Here is a 15,225-nt window from a genome sequence, read left to right on the forward strand (position 1 = left end):
CCTGCAAATATCTTCTTCCATTCTGAGGGCTGTTTGCTTGCTTTACTTACTGTGTTCTTGGCTGTGCAGAAGCTTTTTAGTTTGATCAGGTTCCAGTAGTGTATTTTTGAAGCTGCTTCAATTGCCCGGGGTGTCCTCCTCATAAAATACTCGCCCAGACTGATTTCTTCAAGGGTTTTCCCTGCACTCTCTTCTAGTATTTTTATAGTTTCGTGTCTTAAGTTTAAATCTTTAATCCAGTGAGAGTCTATCTTAGTTAATGGTAAAAGGTGTGGGTCCAGTTTCGGTCTTCTACAGGTCGCCAGCCAGTTCACCCAGCACCATTTGTTAAATAGGGAATCTTTTCCCCACTGAATGTTTTTAATTGGCTTGTCAAAGATCAAATAACAGTAAGCAGCTGGGTTCATCTCTTGGTTCTCTATTCTGTTCCATACATCTACCTCTCTGTTTTTGTGCCAGTACCATGCTGTTTTGATCACTATCAATTTATAGTATAGTCTGAGGTCCAGTAGCATGATTCCTCCTGCTTTGTTTTTATTTCTGAGTAATGTCTTGGCTATTCGAGGTTTTTTTCTGATTCCATATAAAACGACGTATTATTTTTTCAATATCTTTAAAGTATGACAGTGGAGCTTTAATAGGGATTGCATTAAAATTGTATATTGCTTTGGGTAGTATGGACATTTTAACATTGTTGATTCTTCCCAGCCATGAACATAGTATGTTTTCCCATTTGTTAACATTTTCAGCTATTTCTTTTCTTAGAGTTTCATAGTTCTCTTTTTAGAGATCTTTCACGTCCTTTGTTAGATAAACTGCCAAATATTTCATCTTCTTTGGCACTACTGTGAATGAAGTAGAGTCCTTAACTGTTTTTTCAATTTGACTATTGTTGGTATATATAAAGGCTACTGATTTATGAATGTTGATATTGTAACCTGAGATGCTGCTGTATTCCTTGATCACTTCTAAGATTTTTGTAGTAGAATTCCTGGTGTTTTCCAGATATACAATTATATCATCTGCGAAGAGTGAAAGTTTGATCTCTTCTGACCCTATATTGATACCCTTGATTGCCTTTTTTCCCCTAATTGTGATGGCTAAAACTTCCATTACAATGTTAAAGAGCAGAAGACAATAAGCAGCCTTGTCTGGTTCCCGATCTGAGTGGAAATTATTTCAATTTAACTCCATTCAATACGATATTGGCTGTGGGTCTGCTGTAGATGGCCTCTATCAGTTTAAGAAATGTTTCTTCTTTGCTAATTTTCTTAAGTGTTCTGATCATGAAGGGATGCTGGATATTATCAAAAGCTTTTTCTGCAATTGAGATAATCATATGGTCTTTGGTTTTTAATTCGTTTATGTGCTGAATTATACTTATAGATTTACATATATTAAACCAGCCTTGAGACCCTGGGATAAAACCAACTTGGTCATAATGCATAATTTGTTTGATGTGTTGCTGGATTCTGTTTGTTAGGATCTTGTTGAATATTTTTGCATCCATATTCATTAGTGATATTGGTCTATAATTTTCTTTTCTTTTTGGGTCTTTTCCAGGTTTGGGGATCAGGGTGATGTTTGCTTCATAGAACGTGTTGGGAAGTCTTCCTTCTTTTTCTATGTTTGGGAACAGGTTGAGTAATATAGGTACTAGTTCCTCTTTAAGGTTTGGTAGACTTCTGACGTGAAGCCACCTGGTCCCCGGCTTTTCTTTTTAGGGAGATTTCGTATGGTTGATGCTATTTCAGAACTTGATATAGGCCTGTTCAACATTTCCACTTGATTCTGGCTAAGTTTTGGAAGGTGACGTGCTTCCAAATATTGGTCAATTTCCTTCAGATTTTCATTTTCCTGAGAATAGTTTCTTGTAATATTCATTAAGGATTTTTTGAATTTCTGAGGAGTCTGTTATTTCATCTTTGTCGTTTCTGATTGATAAAATTAGAGATATTAATCTTTCTTTCCTAGTTAGGTTAGCCAAAGGTTTTGAAAAAACCTTTTCAAAAAACCAACTTTTGATTTATTGATCTGTTGTATAATTCTTCTATTTTCAATTTCATTTAATTCTGCTCTAATTTTGGTTATTTCTTTTCTTCTACTGGGTTTGGGGTTTGAATGTTCTTCCTTTCCCAGTTGCTTTAGATGTCCATTAAGTTGTTAACTTCCTCTCTTTCCATTCTCCTGAGGAAGGCTTGCAGTGCTATAAATTTCCCTCTTAGGACTGCCTTTGTAGTATCCCAGAGGTTCTGATAATTTGTGTCTTCATTGTCATTTTGTTCCAAAAATTTGGCAATTTCTTTCTTTTTTTTTTTTTGCAACAGAGTCTCAAGCTGTCGCCCTGGGTAGAGTGTTAGGGCAATTTCTTTCTTAATCTCATCTATGACCCAGCTATCATTCAGCATAAGGTTATTTAACATCCATGTTTTTGTTTGTAGATTCTTGTTGTTACTGAGTTCAATTTTCATTCCATGGTGGTCCGAGAAAATGCAAGGAATAATTTCTATTCCTTTAAATTACTGAGGTTAGACTTGTGACCTAAGATGTGATCGATTTTGGAGTATGTTCCATGGGCTAATGAGATGTATGTGTGTTCAGTTTTGTTGGGATGAAATGTTCCATAATGTCTACTAAATCCAAATGTTGGGTGGTTAGGTTTAAATATAAAATTTCTTTGCTCAGCTTCTTATTGGAGCATCTATCCAACACTGCCGAAGGAGTGTTGAAATCCTCGACTATTACGGAGCTGGAGGAAATCAAGTTGCTCATGTCTATTAGAGTTTCTCTTATAAACTGCCGCGCATTCTGGTTGGGTGCAGAAATATTCATGATTGAAATCTCATCATATTGAGTATTACCATTAACAAATATCTACCATATCTTTCTTTGGGAGGTGGGGGGGTTTGATCTATTCTGGTTATTCCTGTCACCAGAGTTTTTCCGCTGATTCCACCCCATGATTATTTTACACCATTTGACTTTTCCCCTGGAGCTTTGTTCAGGACCCGTACAGTGCTATGGCCTGAGAAACTGGGGACCTGTTTGGTGTGGTGGGGCTAATTGGCTCTGTCTTGTTTTCAGCTAGTCTCTGTCCAATCGGGGCCTGCATTTCCTTCCCAGATCTGTTCCACAGTGGTTGCCACCTGAGAAGATGCCTGGCCTCCTCTGGTTGCCCAGGGAGACGGGGGTGTGACTTTGGAATATGCGGGAGTGAGCCCTATTGTTGCCAAAAATGGCTACTGCTCTGCGCCTCTGGACACCGCTGCTCCAGCGTGGTTCCCTCTCAACCGACCATCCTCTCCTCACTCCTGTGCTGCAGAATCAGCACTGACCAGCTGCAGTCCAGGCCCTTTTGTTTGTATCCTTGGGGTCGCAGTTCACCTCAGTGGGGTTGATGTGCGTTCTTCAACCTTCTCTCTTGGTGCAGCTCTAATCCACTAGGTTACTTGCTAAATTTCTGTTCTTTAACTCTCCTTCTGGACAGGAGCCTCTTGTAAGTTGTCAACAAATGTGTCTTCTGATGTTGGTTGGGACAATGATGCATGCTTTTAAGAAGCCACTGAAGATGCTGAATTAGTTGACGCTGCAGAGAACAGTCTTCTCATTTACAATAGTACAGTAGATGAAATTCCAGATGAACTTATCAACTAGTATCGTGGTCCTGAAATAGTGACACCACTCCCTTAGACCCCGCATGCTGGGGCCGCCCCATTGTCGCGGTGGGGCGGTCTGCGACACTCGAAGCTGCTGCCAAGCCCGATGCTACTCCGAGCAGCCAATTAGATGATATCTCAAAGTAGTTTTGATTTGCATTTCTCTGATTAAGGATGATGAGCATTTTTTCATATGTCTGTAGGCCGCATACCTGTCTTCTTCAGAGAAGTTTCTCTTCAAGTCCCTTGCCCACCCTGAGATGGGATCACTTGTTCTTTTCTTGCTAATATGTTTGAGTTCTTTGTGGATTCTGGTTATTTGACCTTGTCAGAGACATAACCTGCAAATATCTTCTCCCATTCTGAGGGGGATATTTCTTTTTTTTTTTTTTTTATTGTTGGGGATTCATTGAGGGCACAATAAACATGATTACATTGATTGCATCTGTTAGGCAAAGTCCTGAGGGGGATATTTCATATGAATGGAATCACACAATATGTAGCTTTTTATATCTGGTGTCTTTCACTTAGTATATGTGTAATATTCTCAAGATTTATCTGTGTTTAGCATTGGTACTAAATTCTTTTTAGTGGACGAACAATATTCCCCTACATGGTTAGACCACATTTTGATTATCCATTCTTCAACTGATGGACATTAGGGTTGATTCCACTTTGAGACAATTATAAATAATATCGTTATGAATATTTGTGAACAAGTTTTTGTGTGAACACATGTTTTCTATTCTCTTGGATACATACCTAGAAGGAAAAGTGCTAGATCATTATAATTCTATCTTTAAATTTTCGGGGAACTTCCGTACTGTTTTCCCACAGTGTGTTTCTTATTTGCCATTTCTACTTGGCAACGTCTGAGGGTCCTAATTTATCTACATTCTTGCTAACACTTATTATTGTATACTTGGTGGTTTGTTTGTTTGTTTTAGCCATATTATTGGATTTTTGACTGGGACACATACTTCCCTAATGAATAAGCATGTTGAGCATCTTTCTGTGTCTATTGACCATATGTTTATATTCTTTAGAGAAATGTCTATTGAAATCCTTAGCCTATATTTCAATTGAGCATTTCTTTTTTTTTTTCTGTTACATAAATTAACCCATTTATTAGTAACTTGTGTTGTCTGAAAAGCAATTGAGCATTTCTTAATTGTTGAGTTTGAGTTCTTTATATATTGTAGATACTATACCCATAGCAGATAAATAATTAGAATATATGCTATCTTTTTCTAAAAACTGTCTTTTCACTTTGATATACAAATACAGTACTATAAATTTTCATGACATTCAGTTAATCTAGTTTTTCTTTTTTTGCATGTGCTTTAGAAATCATTGCCTAATGCAAGATCATGAAGATATACACCAATATTTTCTTCTAATAATTTTATAGTTTTTGTTCCTTCATTTAGGTCTTTGATCCATTTTGAGTTAGTTTTTATGTAGTGTGAGGTAGGGGACCAGTTCTGTTCTTTTGCATGTGAATAGAAGATCCAGTTGGAAAAACAGTTCTTTCTCTGTTGAATTGTGTTGGTACCCTTGTTGAAAATAAGTTGACCACAGATTTATAGTTTTATTCCTAGATTTGGAATTCTATTCTATTTGTCTATGTCCATTCTTGTGCCAGTAAAACCTGTCTTGATTACTGTAACTTTGTAGCAAGTTTTAAAATAAGGAAGTGCCATTCCTCCAACTCTTTTTTCTCTTTTTCAAGATTTTTTAAAGGCTGCTAGGGGACCCTTACATTTTCATATGAGTTTTTGGATTATATTGTCAATTTCTTTGAAGTCTTCTGAGACTTTGATAAAGATTGCAGTGAGTGTGTAGATCAATTTTGGATGCATTGTCATGTTAATAATATTAATTCTTCTAATCCATGAACACGGGATGTCTTTCTATTTATGTAGGTCTTCTTTAATTTCTCTCAATAATGTACTTTATAGTTCTGGAGATAAAAAGTTCAAAATCAGTCTTAATGGACCAAAATCAAGTTATCATCAGAGTTTTAGAATCTCTAAGAGAGAATCTATTCCTTGCATTATTTCAGTTTTTAGAAGGAGACCACATCCTTGGATCACAACTCCATATCACTCCAATCTCCATTTTCTTTATCACATATCCTTCTTTGACTCTGACTCTCTGCTTTCTTCTTATAGGGGAACTTTTGATTATATTAGTCCAACTCAAATAACACAGGATAATCTTTCTTTCTTTCTATCTTTTTCTTTTCTTTTTTTTTTTGAGACAGAGTCTCACTATGTCATCCTTGGTAAAGTGCTGTGGCATCACAGCTCACAGCAACCTCAAACTCTTGGGCTTAAGCGATTCTCTTGCCTAGGCATCCTAAGTACAGGTACCCAGCACAATACCCAGCTATTTTTTGTTTGTTTGTTTGTTTGTTTTTTCTTTTGCGGTTTTTGGCTGGGGCTGGGTTTGAACCCGCCACTTCTGGCATATGGGGCTAGCACCCTACTCCTCTGAGCCACTGGTGCTGCCCCCTTTGTTGTTGTTGCTGTTGTTGTTGTTGTTATAGTTGTCATTGTCGTTTGGCAGCCCCAGGCTGGGTTCAAACCTACAAGCCCTGGTGTATGTGGTTGGTACCCGAGCCACTGAGCTACAGGCACTGAGCCAGGATAATCTTTCTATATCAATACTTTTAAATAATCAAATCTGCAAAGTCTCTTCTGCTATATAAGGTAACATATTTACAGATTTGGGGGACTAAAATACAGAAATCTTGATATTTTTTACTAAAAACTGCACATTTAAAATCACATAATGTGTCAAATGGTCTATGAAGCGAGTGTATGATGCCCCATGATCATATCAATGTATACAGTTATGATTTAATAAAAAAATAAAATAAAATCACATAATGTGATAGCTCTGGAAATCAGATTCCCCAATTCCCCATTCCCCCCACTGCCAAGTTTCTTGTTGCTTCTTGTTGCAGTTTGTTTGTTTAGTGACTTTTCTGAACTAATTCTGTAAAGTGTGTTATTTGTGCATGTGCCAGTGAGGTCTCTACTTGGTTAGCTTAGTGGTCAGCTATGATTAGACAGATATTTCTTTAAATTTCTGGAATTAATACATCTCCCAATCTTTGTATATGTTGGGGCACACCTTTTACACTCAGCCAGAAGTTGACAGCTCTGCCTTAGCTTTAATTTCCTGCTTGATCCACACTCAAGGTCATCCAGAGGTGAACACCTAGGGTTTTCTCAGATCTTTCCAAAGCATGTGCAAATCCATGTGAATGCTCACAGCCTTACTTACATATGTTGCCTTCTGTAATTATAATAAAATGGAGCTTTTCAACCTACACAATGGGAAAGGATATTTGCATATTTTCAATCAGACAAAAGGTTGATAACTAGGATCTATAGAGAACTCAAATTAATCCACATGAAAAAAGCCAACAATCCCTTATATCAATGGGCAAGAGACATGAATAGAACTTTCTCTAAAGACGACAGACGAATGGCTAACAAACACATGAAAAAATGTTCATCATCTCTATATATTAGAGAAATGCAAATCAAAACAACCCTGAGATATCATCTAACCCCAGTGAGAATGGCCCACATCACAAAATCTCAAAACTGCAGATGCTGGCGTGGATGTGGAGAGAAGGGAACACTTTTACACTGCTGGTGGGACTGCAAACTAGTACAACCTTTCTGGAAGGAAGTATGGAGAATCCTCAAAGCACTCAAGCTAGACCTCCCATTTGATCCTGCAATCCCATTACTGGGCATTTACCCAGAAGGAAAGAAATCCTTTTATCATAAGGACACTTGTACTAGACTGTTTATTGCAGCTCAATTTACAATCGCCAAAATGTGGAAACAGCCTAAATGCCCACCAACCCAGGAATGGATTAACAAGCTGTGGTATATGTATACCATGGAATACTATTCAGCCATTAAAAAAAATGGAGACTTTACATCCTTCGTATTAACCTGGATGGACGTGGAAGATATTATTCTTAGTAAAGCATCACAAGAATGGAGAAGCATGAATCCTATGTACTCAATTTTGATATGAGGACAATTAATGACAATTATGGTTATGGGGGGGGAAACAGAAAGAGGGAAGGAGGGAGGTGGGTGGGGCCTTGGTGCGTGTCACACTTTATGGGGGCAAGACATGATTGCAAGAGGGACTTTACCTAACAATTGCAATCAGTGTAACCTGGCTTATTGTACCCTCAATGAATCCCCAACAATAAAAAAAAAAAAAAATAGCTATATAAATACGTCAAAAAAAAAAATGTAACTTATAGAAAATTAATTGGAAAATACATGCTAACATTTTTAAATTCATTCCACGTTTGTCTGAATCTACTCATTTACAAGAACAATTTATCCCTTTGTAAACTTTATGATGTAAGTTTATGACATAATGACAGATGTACTAAAACAAAATTTTTTGATTTTTGGGCTGAAAACATTTAACCAGAGATTTACCTTTGAAATAAAAAAAGATTTTTCTTTCTTTTCATTAAAAAAAAAAAAAAAAAATGGAGCTTTTCAAAGCTCCTCTAGACATCTCATTCCACAAATTTTCTTTTTTAGCTTTTTGGTTTGTCTGTTGTTTATCCCACCTATTATCCACCACCTTAGGAAACCATAAAATATTTGCTTATTTTTGATAAAGCCCCCAGGGAAAAGGCTTTTCTCATTAGTTGAGCTCTGAGTAGGTTCAAATATAGTTAGTTTTTATAAGTGGGGTCTTGGGGTGGAGCCAGATGGTGGCCAAAAAACAGTTTTTGCAACTTGGTGTGGTGAGACTGGGGAGAAAATACTCAAGGCACCTCTGACTTGTGGGCTATTCCAAGAAATATGCACTTGGGGACACAGGGAAGCAGCAGGAGACTTCTGGACCCCAGGAGGAGGGTGAAAGCAGTGGAGATGTGGTAAGTGGTTGTGCTCAGTCTGAGGCCATGGCGGCTGCGAGTTTGCAAACAGAGAAGGCCCTCCCTACAGTTGTTTTGAGGTTTTTTTGTTTTGTTTTTTTGGACTTGGACACTTGGTTGAGTTACCTTGGGAGACCTTGGGTGAGTGAGCAAGTGACTTTGAACAGAGCCCAGAGTCTGGGACTGAAACACTGGGCCAGAACAGAGGTTTCATTGTTCTGCCATGGGCTATGCACAGCCATGGTGGGAGAGCTGCCCTGCAAGCTCTGCCCTCAGGGTCCTAGAGCGAGGCCTGTGGAGAGACCTTAGGGTAGTGAGCAAGTGACTTTGAACAGTGCCCAGAGGCCAGGACTGAGACATCATGGAAGAGTGGAGCTTTCAGTGTTTGACAGTGGGAGAGCTGCTTTGAGTCTGGACCCTCAGAGGTGTACAGCAAGGCAGGTTTTGGCACCACTTGATAAGTGGGCAGCTACTTTGGGAAAGATCCCAGCAACACATGCTTTCCTGGGAAAGCATCTGTTTAGCCAAATGTAATGGTTTGGAAAGTTTGAGGTGTGTCTAGTAACCAGGCTGAGGAGAGATTCAGCCCCTCAACCCTGTGGGGTCTGAGGGCAAAGAAGTCAGCAGAGGTGTTCAGTCTCCATCTTATACAGCTATATTAGCATTGTGATTAGCATCTCATACCCAAGAAGATCACCTGTTGCCCAGGCAATATATTCATCAAGATACACACACACACACACACACACATATATATATATAGCTTTTAGGTTTTTTTTCTTTTTGTTTTTTATTATTAAATCATAGCTGTGTACATTAATGCGATCATGGGCCACCATACACTGGTTTTATAAACAGATTGACACATTTTCATCACACTGGTTAGCATAGCCTTCCTGGCGTTTTCTTAGTGATTGTGTTAAGACAGTTATATTCTACATTTACTAAGTTTCACATGTACCCTTGTAAGATGCACCACAGGTATAATCCTACCAATCTCCCTCCGCCTATCCTCCCCCCTCCTTCCCCTCCCTCTGCCCCTTCCCCCTATTCTTAGGTTATAACTGGGTTATAGCTTTCATGTGAAAGCCATAAATTAGTTTCATAGTAGGGCTGAGTACATTGGATACATTTTCTTCCATTTCTGAGATACTTTACTAAGAAGAATATGTTCCAGCTTCATCCATGTAAACATGAAAGAGATAAAGTCTCCATCTTTCTTTAAGGCTGCATAATATTCCATGGTGTACATATACCACAATTTATTAATCCATTCGTGGATCGATGGGGACTTGGGCTTTTTCCATGATTTAGCAATTATGAATTGGGTTGCAATAAACATTCTGGTACATATATCTTTGTTATAATGTGATTTTTGGTCTTCTGGGTATATACCTAGTAGAGGAATTATAGCATTGAATGGCAGATCTATTTTTAGATCTCTAAGTGTTCTCCAAACATCTTTCCAAAAGGAATGTATTAATGTCTTCTTTTTTTTACTTCAACTTTCCCCACCATATTTTTCTTTTTCTTTTTTCTTCATTTTTCTTGTGTAAATATAATTTTTCATTATTACCTTCTTTAATAATAACTTCATTTTTTGCTAGTTTTCCTGCCCATTTATTTGTTTTTCCCCCAATTTTATCCTTTCAGGTTTTTTGTTTGTTTGCTTTGATTTGATTTAGAGTATTTTTGTTTTTCTTTTCTATTTGGTGGAGGTGGGGTACTGTGTCTGCTTAGGCTGGCAAAGAGCTGCATATGTCAAGGGAACAATAGAAACAAAGTTTAGCAATAAAAACAAAGTCAGGCGAATCAGCCTACCAGACTTTAGGCTGTACTACAAGACCATAGTGATCAAAACAGCATGGTACTGGCACAAAAATAGAGACATGGACATCTGGACTGAATTAAAAAACCATGATACAAAACTAACATCTTATAACCACCTAATCTTTGATAAACCAAACAAGGACATACACTGGGGGATAGAATCCCTATACACGTGAGATCCTCTAAAGAATCATTAGACAAGTCAAATAGTGATAATTTTTCAGGGATAAAACTTTGAAAAAACTCTAACTCCATTCTGCTCCCTCTCCCATGCTGCACCAGGAATGAAGGCTGTTATTTTTCAAGGCTACCGTATAGTTAGAAAATAGAGATTGAAACTAGGACAAGTTAAAATGCCACAAAGCTCACTATTCTCACTGAGATTCATCCAATTTCCTTCATTAACATCATTGTGTGGCTAAAGTTTCTGGTTGGTTTCCAGAGTTCTAAATAAATTGATTCTCACAATATTTTCTGGTGTTGTTGTTGCTTTCATGGAGCAGAGAATTTTTGAAGGTACCTAATTCCACCTTTTATATGTGACTTAATCTTGCTTTTTTATTATTAGGAGAAGTCTTCTAAGGATATGCACCTTAGACAAAAAAAAAAAAAAAAAGCTTAGATTTTGTAGACAGGAATGGAGCATCTGGCTCCATCTCTTACATAGATTTCTCATTTAATTCTCGCAAGTCTGAGTGGTCTGTGACATAACTCCCATTTTATAGATGAGAAAACTGAAATTCAGGACACGGAGGGCACTTGTCCAAGGTCACACTTCAATATATGGGGGAACCATGTCCATCTAACTGCAAAGCCTACTTTTATGTCTCAATCATACTCACCAGAGCTTTGTAAGTTTCATCGTATCTACTTGATGGTATAAGTTTATCATATCTGCTAACGATGTCTTTTGCTTCTACATATTCTTTTCTTTAAACAATCTCATCTTAAAATTAATATAAGTAAATATCTTTGAAATCAAATTTCATATTCCCTTTCTGTATTGAAAAGTTAGTTTCATAACACAAATAAAAGTTAACCACAAAAATGTGACAGACACATATAGAAGGGAAAATAAAGGAAGAATATGTACAGAGAAATCGGGATTATCTTATTCCAATTTATGTGTCTGCTATGATCTGTGCAAAGCTTTGAGCCCCATTCTCTCCTTATGTAGAAGGAAAGTGCCTGAGAAGTGAGAGAGAGATAGATTCAAAACGGAGCACCAGCAAAGCAAAACTTCCTTCTTCACTTGGTAGGAACAACTAGGAATGTATCAAAAGGGATATAACCATTTCACTGTGTGATCTGGGCTCGGGAATATGAGACACCTCAGGGACTGGGCTAGTATGTCTAAGGCTCACACTTGGTGATAATTTTTTGTTTCTTTTTGGTTTTGGTCTTTCCCCTAAGACTTAAATGCCAACAGCGTAAACTTTAGGACTAGAAAAATTCTACCGTTCACATTTCCATATGAAGCTGTCCTGTAGCTTTGAGTCTCCTTGGGGCACTCCTGGGGCAACCTCAGATGCCCAACAGGAAGTCTAAGCACAGAGCAGGCCTCACCTTTTCCAGTTGACTCCACACATCCAGCACATCATGGGCAAAGTTGAAATACTCAGGCATAGGCTGCTTCCCCAGGTTGATAGCCTCCCAGGTGGCCACAACCTTCTGAGGGACAGGTGGAGGTGGTGGATGCCTATGAGACCCATAGCATCCCCGGGAGTTCTTCAGTGCCTGGAGGACCAGGCCTCTCAGCCATGGCCTCATGTTTTCTTCTCCTGTCTGTCACCAAAGAGAGGAAAGAAAGTTCAGGTTGGGAGAAGCCTGTGGCTGGCACTGATAATGACTGTAATATGCTTTGACTTATAGAATAGGCTCTCAGCCTCCTGTCTCAGTTCTGCTGTGTGACATAGCTCATTTCTCTTCTCTGACCCTGAGGTCCATCCCTTCCACTTCCCACTGCCTGTGTGTCCCATTTGGCCCGAGGTCAGTCACCTAGATCCTAGTTTTCAAGGCTCAGTCCTTCAAAAGGGATCCTCAATAAGCTTTTGGCCCAACCTGAACTGGCCTGACAAAGGGAAAGACAGTTCTAGGGCAGTGCTGTCCAGTAGAAATAGAACATGTGCAATTTACAATATTCTAACACTTCCATTAAGAATAGTAAAAAGAAACAGGTGAAATTAATTATGATAATACATTTTCTCTAACTAGATATATCTAACTTACACTTTTCAACATGTATTCAGCATACAAATAAATTATTAACGAGATATTTTACATTCTTTCATTCCTTCTTTTTTTTTGTACAAAGTCCTCAAAATCTGATATATATTTGTACCCTTATTTGTACAAAGTCCTCAAAATCTGATATATATTTTACCCTCAATTTGGACCAGCCACATTTCAAGTGCTCAGAAGCCACACACGGCTGCTGTCATCCACTATACAATTTTCCTGTCTTGCTACTCACAGTGTCTTTGGACCAGCAGTGGTAGTTATCATTTGGGAGCTTGTTGCAATTGTAAAACCCCAGAGCCCACCCACACCTGTGGGATTAGGATCTGTAGGTTAACAGGATCCCTTGTGCAGGTTAAAGTTGGAGAAGCGGTGGCCTAAGGGCTGCATCCCCAGTCTCAGTTTCCTTGTGTCACCTTCCTCTTGATGGTGATAAGAACCATCAGTAATAATGTGTCATAACAAGAAAAACAATAACACCTGCTGTCTAGTGAAGGCCTACTGTGAACCAGGGATTTTTAAGGTACTTTATAATTATTTCACTAAATCCTTATAATAACTGCTGTAAATGTTATTTTCTCCATTTATAGATAATCATACACTGCCCAAAAAAGTGAGGCTTGGAGGGGAAATTAGCTTCCTTCCAGATCACGCCCCCCCCAGAAAAGCACAGATGCACCCTCTGTTGTGGCTGCCGACGCTAGGCCTATGGCCTGGGAAGCTCCCTCTCCCCAACACCCTTCACCTCTCCTAAACTCTGCCTCAGATCCATTCCTGTTTTCCCTCCCCTAGATTCCTCAGACCCCTTGGCAGCTGATAATGTGAGTCTCTAAGGCCATTTCAGGCCTTGGCCTTTGTTGGCTTAATCAGCAAAACCCTCAGAGGGAAGCTGACACCTTCGGCTAAAGAGTTTCTCTCTGAATTACCTTGTTCTTAAATCCAGCTACCTATTCAGGAGGCCTCTCTGGTCTGCTTTAGCTGAAGGGCACGACCTGAAAGCCTGGAAACACTCCTCTTCCTCAGCAGGCTGGTGAAGGCAGGCTGCTGACTCAGCCTCCCCAGGGACCTTCAGCCCCAAATGCAACTAAGAATGGGCGGGGCCAGAAGCCAGCAGTGGGCACAGTTGCTTCAACTTGCCAGGACACTTTGAGCCAGTGAGAGTGGCCTCCAGCCAAGTTTTTCTCAGAGCTCAGCATTCACTGTGGCTGCTCACAGTGGCTAGAAGATCAAACTCCTGCTTTAGTGCCTGCCAGGTGTCCCCATGCTGCTAGTGTGTTTCCTGAAAATTCTGATCACTGCCTCATCTAAACAAAGAAGACAAACTTCATGTTTTAACAGAAAGGATACAATAGAGATGATAAAATGAGTCAGACCCTGTTCTTTTTCTGCCTCTGTAGAAAACAAAGGAGCGATTGATTGCCCAGGGCCAGGTCTGTAACTGGGGAGTGACTGCAAGGGATTGGGAAACTCTTGGAGGTAATAGAAATTGCTGTATATTTGGACCATGGTCATGGCTACACAAACTCTGTAAATGAAACACAAAATAATAAAGTCATTGCACACAGTTCAAAATTGTTAAAAAAAAAAAAAAAAAACATTCCTACAGCAGACTGTCTCACTCAGTCAAAGACAGAGTCCTGACAAGAGTCTTCAAGGTCCCATATGATTCCCCATGATCTTTTCTCCTCTCATCTCCGGGCTCGCTTTGCTCCAGCTTCATTGGTTTCCTTGTTGTTTGATCTCTGAAGTTTTGGTTTACAGTTGGCTGATAGTAAACGGCTTCTCTGAGCACAACATCACAAAATGTTCTGACCTGTAGCGTTTGCCAGCATCAGAAGTATGACTACTCCCAGCATAACCAACTCCAAGCTACCAAAGTTTTCACATGCTGGAAACATTCCTGCACATTAGCAATTGTCTCTGAGTGTCCCTGCAAGCTGGCTGTGACACAGCCCTGCCTCCTGCCTCAAGCTGGCTGGTCTCTCTGCCAGGACTGTTCCTTCCATGTGGTTTAGCACCTTATCATCAATAGTTCAATAAATATTTGTCCAGTTAATGAGTATAAGTAACTACACATAGTGATGATTTTTTATCTGCCAGATTTTATTGTGCTGAGGCTTTCCGTGTGTGACAGGTGTACATAAATGGATTTGGGACACTCTGGGTACAAAGTGTGTATGTCTGTGTGTGTGTTATTTTTCACTTTTATTTCAGAATCAAACCACACTTATTTCCCAGTCACAAGGCCCTGTGGAAACTTCAAGTTTTTTTGATATTCAAGTTTATTTAATATTATTCCCTAGAATTGAGCAGAAATCTCTCTGATGGAGAAGGGTTTATGGGTACCCCACAGAGAGGATGCTCAGGCACCAGCTGCCTATCTTTGCAGTAATTCACCATCACCCTGGATGTTTATCCATAACTGTATTTTGCTCCTCCATGGCTCTGTCTCATTTCTAGGTCAGGCCAGTATGGCCCATTTCCATATGGGCAGCCCCTATGCCTTCCTGCCAAGCTTAGCCACAAAGAATATTCTTTTATTTTTATTTTTTTTTAATTTCAGAT

General features: G+C 39.1%; 1 protein-coding gene across 2 annotated transcripts in view; it reads right to left on the reverse strand.

Moving 5' to 3' along the window:
- Positions 1-13,739, reverse strand: part of ACSM5 (acyl-CoA synthetase medium chain family member 5) — a 59,382-nt gene extending 45,643 nt beyond the window's left edge. For both annotated transcript variants that reach the window (XM_053554804.1, XM_053554803.1), the window contains exons 1-2: positions 13,587-13,739; positions 11,989-12,207 (exon numbers count right to left, since the gene is read on the reverse strand). In XM_053554804.1, coding sequence (XP_053410779.1) covers positions 11,989-12,192 — 204 coding nt within the window. In that variant the 5' untranslated portion in view covers positions 12,193-12,207; positions 13,587-13,739. The remainder of the gene's footprint in view (positions 1-11,988; positions 12,208-13,586) is intronic.
- Between the last annotated feature and the right edge of the window lie 1,486 nt (positions 13,740-15,225).

The sequence above is a fragment of the Nycticebus coucang genome, chromosome 12 (genome assembly GCF_027406575.1).
Source record: "Nycticebus coucang isolate mNycCou1 chromosome 12, mNycCou1.pri, whole genome shotgun sequence".
Taxonomy (NCBI): domain Eukaryota; kingdom Metazoa; phylum Chordata; class Mammalia; order Primates; family Lorisidae; genus Nycticebus; species Nycticebus coucang.